This window comes from Halichoeres trimaculatus, unplaced genomic scaffold (genome assembly GCF_033239565.1).
Source record: "Halichoeres trimaculatus isolate MK-OKI-2021-1 unplaced genomic scaffold, fHalTri1.1 fHalTri1_scaffold_15, whole genome shotgun sequence".
NCBI lineage: Eukaryota > Metazoa > Chordata > Actinopteri > Labriformes > Labridae > Halichoeres > Halichoeres trimaculatus.
Genome location: NW_027437193.1, coordinates 6720082 through 6732760, shown reverse-complemented (window position 1 = coordinate 6732760; position 12679 = coordinate 6720082). Strand labels below are relative to the sequence as shown.

The following is a 12679-nucleotide window of genomic DNA, read 5'->3' as shown; positions in this document are numbered from 1 at the left end:
TTAAATGGACCCCTCTATTCAGACACAAAAAATAAGATTTGGTGAAATTGCTGTTACAATGTTACTTCTTATCTTGACTTAAAGCCTTTGGTGAGGAATTTTGTCTGTGTCAGTTTTGGCGCCTCTTGTTGACAGATCATCATGTTTCCTGTTTAAATATCTCATCCTGATCTCATCCGACACCTACCCTCTTATAATGGTTAAAAAATTACAACAACCTTTCCATGGATCATCTGTTTTGCTTGTTAAGGTCATAGACAGACATCAGTGTGTTTTGCAACCAGCTAAAAACTCCCCACAGGAGGCTTAAAAGAACAGTGCGACCTGTTTGAAAGAAGCACATTTGCTTTACGGCTGAGAGTAACGTGAGAAATCCATAAGCTCCAAACATAATGCCAGAGTCAAGAGGCTCTTAGCATAGCTCGGCATAAAGATGAGAAGCAATAGAGAAGACATGGCTGTCCAGCTCTGTCACAGCAGAATGTTGATCATGCCTATCACTTTAACACAGTGATTGAGACTGTTAATAACTGTTCAGGTTTGTCACAGTTTAGATTTGTATATGTGTGGATTTAGGGTCTGGTTTTTATCTAAAGGGGATCTAAGAAGTTAAAAAGTGAAAACTAAAGTCAGATCCCAATTATTCAACCAACTGTGAGTGAAGTGAAGTCTCTGAGGGGGGACATGTATGTGCACCACATGCTCCACGTGGCTGACCATTTGCTACAGTGCCCTACATATGTCAGCCCATATGGGACAGTTTTGTAATGCCAGATTCTCAACCAGCGTGCACATTTCGACTCCACTGAAATCCCTCTACAACTCAAAGCTGTTGGAGACACATCATCACAACACACTCATCTGGAATAACGTCTCCATCAGGATTTCTGACATGAAACCATGTGCTCTGATAGCGAGGACTCAAAGTTCACAACTTTCACACTTACAGTCAGAGAATCAGAGCTCTTCAAACACTGTACAAACACAACAACCACAAGGTTACACCGCACACATCCGGAAGGAGAGAGCTGATAAGAACATGGCGCTTAAGTTATCAGACTGATAGCCGTGACTCGAGACACTGTGGTCACATGTCTGGTGGAGGCACTCTGCAGGTTGCATCAGAAATATTCGTGACGCAGCAGGCGTACACACAACAGGAGACTAAATATAGAACTTCTGGTTTTTACCCACCCAGGGCTGTCTAGGCATGGAAACTTTTCCCTCACAAATCCAAGATAAACTGGTTTTCCCCCAAGCTGTGACACAGATGTTTCAGCGAGAGGAGTCCAGACACTCCTAGACTCTGTATCTTACATTTTATTGAGCTGTTCTCCTCATCCTCTTTTATTAAAAGAACTGAAGTATCTCAAACCAAACTTGTATAAGATTAAAGCTCCAGTGTGTAGTAACTCCACATGTGACAGCATCTCCCTCCAAAGAGAGAATTAATTTCATGTTTCACAGCTCAGCCCGTCACATATTTCTCTATTATCTTCCTAGAACTGTGTTAGCCCAGGGATTTGTCGCGCATTTGCTTGGCTGATGTTCACAGACTACTGACAGCAGGTGGAAAATTTAGGATCTACTTTCATGCAAATGTCGAGGCCCCCAGGTCCTCCTCCTCCTCATTGGTGCAGCCCAGCTGTAAAGAGCCGTCTCATTGGCTGAGGGAAAAGGGGGCCGAGAGCGAGGGAGGCTGTGACGCTGCAGCTAAATCCTTTAAATGCCCGGCAGAGAGATTGTCTATCAATGAAGTAGTAAAAGGGGGGGACGTCTGTGGCGGAGGAGAAGGAGAGGTTTTTAGAGGAAGAGTGTTTGCTTTGGCTGGGTTCCCTTCTTTTATTTACTGAATTCCACAAGAGACCAATAAAAAAAACCCTAAAGATGAAGTTCATCATTGGCATTGGAGGGTAAGTCTCTTTAGAAATCTGTTTTATTTTTGTCTTTTTATATTTGAATGGATGTGACTCATGTGTGACATGTGCTTTACTTTCAGAGTGACCAACGGTGGGAAGACCACTTTGACAAATAGACTTCTAAAGACATTACCCAACTGTTGTGTGGTGCATCAGGATGACTTTTTCAAGGTAAGTTAACTTTCTGTGAAATTATTTTAAAGCTTACTTGAATCAAAACCTGCTAAGATAAAGACATAGAAACTTTATTTGATGTAGAGAAGGTAAGTATCATGTCAGATAAACTTAATTCACTACGTTAAATTTGCCCTTGAGGACATTTTGTTTCCCCCAGTCTGACCTGCCGATGTCCTGTCGTCTCAGTAGCCTAGTAATACATCTGGCTGATTGTCTCCTGGACAGCCAATCAAAGGGCCGAACGTCCCCACTTAAAGTCAGACTTTGGCCAATCATGATGCAAATTCTGCAGCCCACTTTTTCTTGCATGAGTATTAACACCTTTATCTAACACAACCATCCTTTGGTGCTGCATTCAGGGACAGTACGGATTTACAGATTATTTTTAAATAGGCTTAAGTGTGCTTTTACTGCGGAAAAAAAGAAGGCGCAATCTACAAAAAAAAGAAAAGCAAACTAAAAAAAGTTTGATCCTTAAAAGAACTCATTGGATAGTAGAAGTTAAGGTTTAAATCTTTCTGTTAGAAAGCTAATACCCCGTCAGCGCTTTGTAAACGGCTCTCAAACATGTCAGCGCGCTCCTTTAGGTGGAGACGAGTCCTTGACTTGTCCTGTCCAGGTGCCATCAGCTCCGGCTGGTTACTAGGTTGCAGCAATGTTTTATTGGTGACTGTTATTTCAGAAACCCGATCAAATAGAAGTCGGGGAGGACGGCTTTAGACAGTGGGATGGTAAGAATGGATTTCCTGTAGGAAAACCATGCAGTAATGTACTCTTTCTTTCCTACACATTTCTCTCGTTTGGTAACCAATCAATCGTAAACTTAATGATAAATAATCAATCATCTATTCTGTGAGTGCTTCAGGCGCTCACTGATGGTGACTGATGTGTGTTAAAGCACATTAGTGAGGAGGGTTGGTGTCATGTGTGGTGAAGGCCGCTCTGGTTTTCTCTTCTTCTTGTGCATCAGTGATCACTGCTCTGGACATGGAGGCCATGGTGAACACTGTGAAAGGCTGGCAGGAGAACCCGGTCAAGTTCGCCCGCTCGCACGGCGTCAGCCTGTCGCCTGAAGCCGAGGAGGCCGACTCGGAGAAAGGGATCCATATTCTGATCGTAGAAGGGTTCCTCATCTACAACTACCTGTGGGTCACCCCTCTCTTTTCACCCCCTGAACATGTAACAGGTCTTTGACCTTTGTGCTAACCTGAGCCTCTGCTCCCCTTCTCCAGGCCTCTCATTGACATCTACGACGAATGTTTCTACATTTCCATTCCTTATGAGGAGTGCAAGAGGAGGAGAAGGTGAGCAGCTCTTCAACTCACTGATAGACACACATTCAGGGACGTTTCTCAGACCCCAACATAAATCAATTCACTCTGTTCCTGCAGCACAAGGACATACACAGTCCCCGACCCCCCTGACCTGTTCGACGGCCACGTCTGGCCCATGTACTTGAAGCACAGGAAGGAGATGGAGAACAACTGTGATAGAATAAGTACGTCAAGAAGCAACACTTTCTGTCTCTTTCAAAATAAAAGCAACTTCCTCTACAACTTTGACTCACTTTAACTCATCGTTTTCAAACAGAATACCTGGACGGGATGACTTCGAAGGAGGAAATCTACAGCACAGTGTATCAAAGCATCCAGAACTCCCTGCTGAACAACTCATAGGTAAACACACACACACACACTCACTCACACACACAGATTAGTGTCATTTCTATCTTTCAGTGTTAGTAACTTCTCTCTCCTCTCTGTCTCCACAGCAGGACGAGGCTGACAGTGGATCTGTGTATAGACTTGTAAATATCATTGTGCTTCAGCGTGTGACCCCACTTCTGTACATCTAGTCTGATTCTGTAAATAGTCAATCCTGTAACTTATTAAGAACTAATGGCAGAAGATTTCTGTTTTGTATAACCCTGTGTAACTTCTTTTTTCTAAAAGATAAACCATCTCCGGACTGCCCAGCGTTCGACATCGTAACGGCTCTCGCTCTGATCTTGTTAAAATGTGAAAGAATAAAAGTTTAACGAGCCGGCTGGGAGGACGGATTTGTGTCTCAAAGCGAAATGAAACGATTGAATGAACCTGATGTTTCCTGTCTTTTGTTCTGTCTCCTGACTCATCATCACACACACACAGGCTCACACAAGTTCACACACAGAGCATGTTCCTCACGTTTTACAGCTCAAACGTTAGCGACTGATTGTTTTTGTTATTAGGGCTCTTACCGCACAGATAAGATTAAAAGACTCATAAAATGACGAATGGAGGAGGAGGATGGTGGGAGATTGGGTTGAACCCACATTAAGCTGCCAGATACAACACAAAGAAGAGAATCTAACATTTTAGGTTTCTGTTTTAAGTTTGACTATATTTATCAAAGATGGTCTATTTTAATCATCTATAAGCCGGGCTGCACAGTGGGGCAGTGGTTATTACTTCCATAAACATCCAAAAACGTGCTCAAAAGGTTGATAGGTCACTACATCAACACTGAAATTGGTATGATAGGTGTGTGCACGTTAATGGTTGATTGTTTCTACGTGTAAGCTCTGTGATTGGCTGCTCCAAATGACAGCTGTGATTGGCTCCAGCTCCACAAAAAAGGGACACATGATCAATATAACGGCTGAGTCTTTAACGCAACAAATGACTCACTGATCAACTTTCTCTCACTGATATGATATCTAAAGAGTGGGTGTGAAGGATCAATCAATCAATCAAACAAACTTTATTTGTATCGCACTTTTCATGAAGGACTTTGTACTATAAAGCGCTTTACAAAAAAAACAAAAAAAAAATCTGAAAAAAAAAAGAAATAACAAGAAGTGGAATAAAAAGCAGAAAAATTGCATAATTAAAAAAAAATTAAAACTTGAGACCCCCGCGATCCCCCCTCCCCCAAACCACACACACAAAGACATAAAAAGACATTTTTTACAGAAATCTGAGTTAGAATTAGAGGACTGCGTAAACACCATTTTGAATTAAAATGGGAAAACACAAGAGCTAAAACTAAAATAGTAATTAATTAATCAAAAATAAATAAAACAAAATAAAAAAAATACTTCAAAATAGAGGGTAAGATAAGTAAATGAATGAATAAATAAAAATAAATAAAATAAGAACAAACAAATAAATTAATAAATAATAATAAAAAAAATACTCAAAAATACGATAGGGTAAGATAAGTAAATGAATAAATAAATGAAAATAAATAAAATAAAAATAAATGAATAAATAAATTAAATAATATAACAATATAAAATAAAAGTTGGATACATAATATGGTTAAATGAGAAAGTGTAATATCAGGTACATAGTAAAAATAGCTAAAATAGGATAATAAAAGGAAAAGTAATAAACAAAGAAGAAAATTCCAATTAGAAAATCGGAACTGAAATGTAGAAATAAAACAAAATTAAAGGGTTAAAATACTTTAAAATATTATGTAAAATAAAAATAAATAAAATCAGCTAAAAGCCAGATTTAAAAGGAAGGTCTTAAGTTTTCTTTTAAAAATATGAACAGTATGCTTGTTTCAGCTTTGTTGTAAAGAATAGTGATATGATTTCAGGTTAACGTCTAAAATAACCTCAATTTGTTGTAGGTGTGACATAAAACTACCATAATCAGTTATCCCAGGGACAGGAAGTGTCCTAATAATTAAGCTGAGTGAACAGGACGATTGTTGATTAATGGGAAACATTAATCAGCCCTGATGCCTCCTTATGCCTCTGTATATTCTGGCCTTGCAGTGTCAGGAAGCAAAATGTCTGCCTCAGTGTCCCCTCAGACAGCTTATTGTTTGTTTTACAGGTTGTTTCAAAGAGTGACTGTCCTCTGAAAAGTCATCCCCACCGAGCCAGCACACTCATCAGAGAAATGAGGTCAAACAAAGAGCGGTAAATTTTCACTTTTATTGATTCTCTGATAGCAGAAGCTCTGTGAATTATCTGTCGACCTTGAAAGTTTCTTATCTGTTGATAAACTTACTACGAATGACTCACCTGAGTGAGACATCGAAGGATTTACTGTCAGAGGGAAATATTTTGAAGCCTGTCTGTGCTTTGATTTTTCCTGCATTGCCTCACACTGTACACCCCCCGGTTAGGACCTGGCAGAGGGTGTGTGTTCAGGGGCTTTTCAGGGTCTTGTGATGCGTTTCTGGAAGTCTTCACATACCAACAGTTGGTCTGGAGCAGGAGGTGGCTGCTCTGTCAGTTTATATTTAGGCTAAGTGCTGGAGGGTGTCAGGGGAATATATTTAACAAGTGCTCAGCCAATTACTGACCCTCCCCACCCCAACCAACCCACAGCCTCCACAGCAGGCTCTGACTCAGGGGCCGGTCCCCACACGCCACAGCGGGGAGGACGGGTAAGGTGAGAAGCTTGTGGGTTGGCATGTGCTCCCACGTCAGCCGCCACTATGGCAACCCCAAAAAGTACAGCAGGGGCGTCCATATTTGGGCGGAGAGGCTGGGACGCGGGGGGCGAGCGGCTGTCACATGCTGAACAGAGCCCTGAGTGAGGACCCCCGAGGCATGTGAACAGTTGTGGTTATAGCTCTGAATGAATGACTGACTGTGACCGAACACATGGGAATAACTCAACCTGTTTTATGCCTACAGTGGGCTTTAACAGCTGTACCATAATGAATTTATAACAAAAAATAATCACTAAGGTCAACTTTCAAAAAAATACTTAACTATAACTGACTCTTTAAGATTAATACTTGTTCACATTTTAACATTAAGACTATTGAAGTTCAAAAGTTATGGCATTGACTTTGACATGTTTGAGCGTTGTATGAGATCGACTGAGCTTTAACTTTGTCTATATCATCTTCAAAATCACCATCAGGGTAAAATTAACTCCGTCTATAAGGTGACTTTCACGACTTGTGTCAAACAAGGAAATAAACAACACACAGCTACAGCAGACTTTTTATGACTTTGACAAATATTTGATATTATTAATATGAAAGTTTATGAGTAAGATGTTTAAGATTTGAAAGACAGCAGGGTAACTTTTTTTTAATTGGCTGAGACCTACATAGCAAAGTAGTAAGTAATACGTAATATAATTTTGTCCACAAGGGGCACCGAATTTGACAAATTATTATAAAAAGTAAATAATTTAGATGCCGACAGGATGACCTGTTCAAACTGCATTATATTATAACTTAGCTGTCAAATCGTTAGCCTCATAACAAATGCCTTTGTCAAAAAAATGTAGAACTGGTCGGGTTGTTAAATGACAACTGGTGTATGTATCTCTTACATACTTTCTTGTTATATTTAAAAAGCGTATGTATATATTTTTTTACTGATTCCAACAATTGCCGCTGTAACACAACAGTTTCCCAGTTTGGGATCAATAAAATAATTCTTTTCTATTCCTATTCTAAAAATATATATATACATAAATAAAATAATAATAATGATAATAATAATAATAATAATAATAATAATAATAGTAATAATAATAATAATAATAATAATAAGTATTATTATTATTATTATTATTATTATTATTATTATTATTATTATTATTATTATTATTATTATTATTGTTATTATTATTATTATTATTATTATTATTATTATATGATTATCATTACTAGTGTTGTTGTTGTTTTTTATTTTTATAATAATACAAAAATGAAGTTTTACACAGTAATAAATATAAAAAAAAAAATCTCTTTCTAAATCCCTGAAATAGGTAATTTAGACATGAGGCTTAAGAAATAATTACAATTTAAGGTTAATGAATATCACAAGTCAGCCACAAACGATGACATTTTAATCATGTGAACACGTCATTATCGGGACTCTAAAAGTAAGTCTCTGGTGAAATGTAAACTTGTCTTAGCAAGTCGGGACAGGGAAATCAAATGTTCTGTCAATCAAAAATATTGCTCTGTTAGTTTTCATGACACCCTCTGATACTTGTTCTACCAGCTGCACCTGTATGCTTAGCTCAAAGGTGATTCTTAGTTGTACTGGTTACAAACGACTAATTGTTTCAGAGTTTTCTGGGAGATTTTTTAGGTGAAATGTGCTTTTAAATAGTTCATCAGTGTTGAAGCGGGAAGACGCTGCAGTAGCTAAACCACGGTGTGGCTTAAGGGACAAAATAGCATGTGATTAAAATATACAACACATTAATTTTGGACCTCACTAACATCACAGTTAACATGTTTTATCTGGCAGCTTTTGTCATAATTGTAAATTGAGTGTTTAAGAGCAGCTTACGAGCGCCACATATAGAGATGTACAGTAGAGTACAGCGTTACCTTTTCATGTTGTAAAACGAGAAGCTGGCCCAGCCTCTGCCATCTATTCAGAAGTTTAAAGGCAGCTTGTGGTGGATTATGTAACTGGCATTTGTACCTGATCAGTTTGCAGTAACAGAGAGAGATATAAGCGACATGTGGAGCCGGTAAACTTTAACACCAACAGCTGAGGAGAGGGTACCTAACAGCAGCCGTCACAGCTCGATTCTGCATGTCTTAAAACCTCATTACAGCCAAACAGAGGGAGAAGACATCAGTGCAGATTTACTATTAATTTAATGTCTAACATTCATTTTGATACTTTTTATTATTATTTTTATTATTATCATTATTATCATCATCATCATTATTATTATTATTATTATTATTATTATTATTATTATTTCTCTACTTTGTTTTTATTTATTTATTTATTTATTTATTTATTTATTTATTTATTTATTTTTCAATTTTTACTGAGAAATCACACTAATTTGGGGTCTCATTTATATTATCCATTTTTCTCAAATTGATTTTCTTGAATTTTATTTTTCTTATGTCTGACTTTGTGAATACAGGTACTGTTCTTTCAAGACTCCCTTAAACTGACCTAACTATGGTAACTGTAACCAATTTACATGATTAATCCTCTGTAAAATAAGCATTTAGAATACAATAAAGCAAAATAAAATATATTATTTAACATAAATCAAAATCTACATTTAGGTATTAGACTTTTACCAATTTATGATTAATTAACTGTCTTTTATTTATCTATTTTTTTTTATTTATTTATTTTGCGCCTTATGTTTTTAGTTTAGGCTAGCTGTCTCACTTTTAAATAAATTTAATACAATATTAGACACAAAACAAATTTTAAAAAGTAAGGAAATAGATCTTTTCAACTAATATTTTTATAAAATAGAGCAGGAAATGCCGGGCAATTATCTATCTTTTATCTTTAAGTTATCTATTTCTAAGAAAAGGTCATAACATGTCCTCTGTTGCCTGAATAAACCGTATTTTTTCTTTAACTGTGTAGATCTTTAGAGAATGAAATCTTTAATTTAACTCTGCTTTGTAAGGTGACCTTGAGAGCTTTGAAAGACACTTGAGAATAAAATAAATTGTTAATACTGTTGAGAAAGTTTGACCAGAAGCAGCCTTCAGTCAGACTAACCCCCTCACCCTGTCAGGTATCTGGGTCAGGGTCCATTCCTTGGCAGCGTGTTAAGAGACGGTTTTTAATAGCTCACATATTAAGCATCCTCGACTCTCAATTCGTCACGTGCAGATCGACAAACGTGAAAGCAGAAACAGGTTGTTTGAAACCGAAACGTGAGGACAGCTGGCAGCGCTCATGATTGGCAAAGGTTAATCAACGATAAGCAAGACAGGTGTCACAAGAAACCTGAGCGTCAAATCTCCCGCAATTCATCATTTATCAGACATCTCTATTTTAAAACAGCCGTTCAAACAAGTTTTATTTCAAACTCACACATGACAGAGAGTATTTATTTCATTTCTTTCAAACATTCTGATCAGCGTCTCACCTGCATTGTCTCCCCATGCTCAGTGGTAAACCTCTGGATCTATCATTTAGGTGTAAACTCCTCAGACTGGCAGTGTGAGGCCTCAGGGGAAGACAACAGGTGTATTCCTTGTAGGGGCAGTTTTCTTGTGGTAAAACCATTTTAAGACCATCATCTTCCTTTAATCTCACAAGAAGCAAAGCTGTGAGCAGCCCTGGATACCTAGATTCATGGGATAAGATATTTCAAAGCGTAAAAGAATTAGTCTTTGACACGGGGAAGGATCTTTCTGCTGCTGCTGCTGCTGTAGGCGCACCAAGAAAACAACCACAGAGTGTTTACTTTATTTCCAAACACTGACAACTTACAGTAAAGATTAGTTTTTGTGGCAACATTTGTTGTGATTTGTTTACTTTCACGTCAGACACACAAGAAAGACTCAATTCAGCATTAATACTTACTGGCTAACTTTTGTGGCTTACATGTCCTGCTCGGGAAGTCTTGTGCCAAACCAGTGCCGAGGATCTGCGGCTCTTATAAATCTGGAACTGCGGGAGAAGCAGAGAGCAGGCGGGGCCAGACTCTGGACCAGGGGGAAGGTTTCTGAGAGTAAAAATAGAAAAGCACACAGGCTCACCATGCTCATGCCCTATTTGGCTCTTCATTTGAGAGGTGACAAAGTCTGAGCTGGGGAGGGCTGTGTGTGTATGTGAGTGTGAGTGTGTGTCTTATTCAGCTAACAAATCATAGTCAGAGAGTAATTAATAAGTGATCCAAACGAGCTGGGACACTGTTCAAGATGGTGGAAGGAGAATTTTAGTATTAGCGTATATTTTCTTGAAAACAGTGCAAATAAGGAACATGGGAACAGAAGTGATTGTTCATAAGTAACAAACGTATTTTTAATTTGATACCAGCAACATGTTTAAAAAAAGAAGACTCCTCTTATAAACACACTCAGTAAAGGTTGCCAAACTGAAAAGACCAGTTTCTTGAGTTTTAAAAGTGAAATTTTCTCATTGATTTCAGCTCTTCAACAGTTCAGGGTCTACTTTGTTTTATTTTTTTGTGTCATAACATGTTGAATGTCAGGGGTAGCCAACCAGTCAGAGACCAAGAGCTACAAAAAATACCATGGTACTACAGTGAGCCACATCACACACATGGTTTTACAAACACACTTCCTCTCACACATATAGGAAATGACATAAAATGAAAATCAATACATTTCCAATTTTCAAAGTGAGATTTACTGTGTTTGTGCATTTCAATTCGTACTAGAGAAGAGAAACTGAAACTTAAGTATCAATCCCAACTGATTCCAACTGATCCCAACGTTGGGATCCATATATATAGTTTAGATTGATCAGCACCACTACTATCAGTAGCACCACTACTCATAACTATATACATTTTTTAATGAATGGATAAAGGGCCGCACACCGAAAGGCAAAGAGCCACATGCGGCTCACGAGCCACAGGTTGGCCACCCCTGTTGTATGTCATTCTAAAGAAAGGCCACTTTATCACTTGGACCCTTCTACAGCTCTACAGTTTCGTTTAGCAGATGCTTTTGTCTAAAGCGATGTACAACACAAATTTAGACAGAAGGAAAACCCTTAGCTAGTGCGACAAAGTGCTACAAGTTGTTTAGTTGCAGTTGCTGCTATGAAGGGCAAGAAGAGGGTTTTGTCATGTTGAATAATGTGTCCATAACTAACCACAATTAATGGCTGCAACATTATAAATTAACTTTCAACAATATTTAATAGTTGTAATGGTTTTGAGACTGTGCAGCTTGGTTGAAGCAGTAAAAAAAAAAGAGGAAAATAGCTGCTCATCGTTTATCAACACTCCAATCTTGCCAAACAAGGTTGTACGGCTACTACTCTCTCATACATGAACAAAATAGCTGCCACCTTTAACTGTCACCATATATTTCAGAAACAGTGGCGGCTGCTGGTCAGTCAAGGAGGGGAAGCTCATTTTTTCCAGCCTACACCATAAATTTGTCTATTAATTCAAAGGTAAATTCTACCCTCCGTGTCAGCTTGTTAGCAGCTGGAGCTGTTATGTGAGACTACGACAGGCTGTAAGTGTGAGTGACAGGGGGAGAAGCTCTGCAGCTGTAGCTGTAGCTGCTTATTGGTAAAAAGAGAGAGAATCTTTAAACACAACGCTCATTGTTTTTAAGAAAGGTAAACTCTCTGGGGGTCGATAAAGCCTCCAGATCAGTCCAGAACAAGTAAATGTAAAACTCACAAGATGCTCCGGTGGAGAGTTATACTTCAAGATCGCTGACTGGCTCATTTCACTGTCAATCAAAAAGGGATTCGGCCTCAGACAGATCATCCAATCATCATGCAGAAGCCCTGCGTCCAGGCCAGCCCACTGCCTCATAGACCCTCAGAGACGCTGAGCGTCCGATGGGCGGGACAAAGCCCAGCGTTTATCCAATGATCGTCCAGTTTCCACAGTGGAACAACCCACTCTAGCTTCCCCGCTGAAGTCAGAAGACGCTCAGCGTCCGACTGTATTAAAGTGCTAAGACGCTGCAGGGATGAATGAGAAGGAGGTGAAGCCAGTTACCTGTGATAGGAGCTGATTCTGAACTAAAGATGAAGGAATTCTAGCGCATATTTTGTCAATGAAATGTACACACAGCAGAACATAGCACTTATTTGGGGACATTTTAGGGGAAGCTGAGCTTCCCTTGCAGTCTTAGAGCAATCGCCACTGCTTCGTACAGATCAAAGAAACATT

At 38.6% G+C, this 12679-nt stretch overlaps 1 protein-coding gene across 3 annotated transcripts; it reads left to right on the top strand.

Annotated features, from left to right (window-relative positions):
- Positions 1–1594: 1594 nt before the first annotated feature.
- Positions 1595–4117, top strand: LOC141804489 (nicotinamide riboside kinase 2-like). Of its 3 annotated transcripts, none has more exons than XM_074688941.1 (8): positions 1595–1913; positions 2000–2090; positions 2779–2827; positions 3067–3241; positions 3329–3400; positions 3488–3594; positions 3687–3772; positions 3871–4117. In XM_074688941.1, exons 1-7 carry the CDS (start codon positions 1888–1890, stop codon positions 3770–3772), a joined length of 606 nt encoding a protein of 201 aa, XP_074545042.1. In that variant the 5' UTR covers positions 1595–1887; the 3' UTR covers positions 3871–4117. The 3 variants fall into 3 exon arrangements, with proteins under 3 accessions (XP_074545042.1, XP_074545041.1, XP_074545043.1); XM_074688940.1 differs by having other exon boundaries at positions 1596–1913; positions 3868–4117; XM_074688942.1 differs by lacking the exons at positions 1595–1913; positions 2779–2827 and having other exon boundaries at positions 2001–2090; positions 3868–4117.
- The last annotated feature ends 8562 nt before the right edge of the window (positions 4118–12679 follow it).

What these genes read in the sequence shown, in the direction of transcription:
- LOC141804489 (XM_074688941.1), top strand. Translation starts at nt 1,888, where the DNA reads ATGAAGTTCATCATTGGCATTGGAGG. An exon ending in ATCAGGATGACTTTTTCAAG is followed by an intron (nt 2,091 to 2,778) that starts GTAAGTTAACTT and finishes CTGTTATTTCAG; the next exon opens with AAACCCGATCAAATAGAAGT. An exon ending in GAGTGCAAGAGGAGGAGAAG is followed by an intron (nt 3,401 to 3,487) that starts GTGAGCAGCTCT and finishes CTGTTCCTGCAG; the next exon opens with CACAAGGACATACACAGTCC.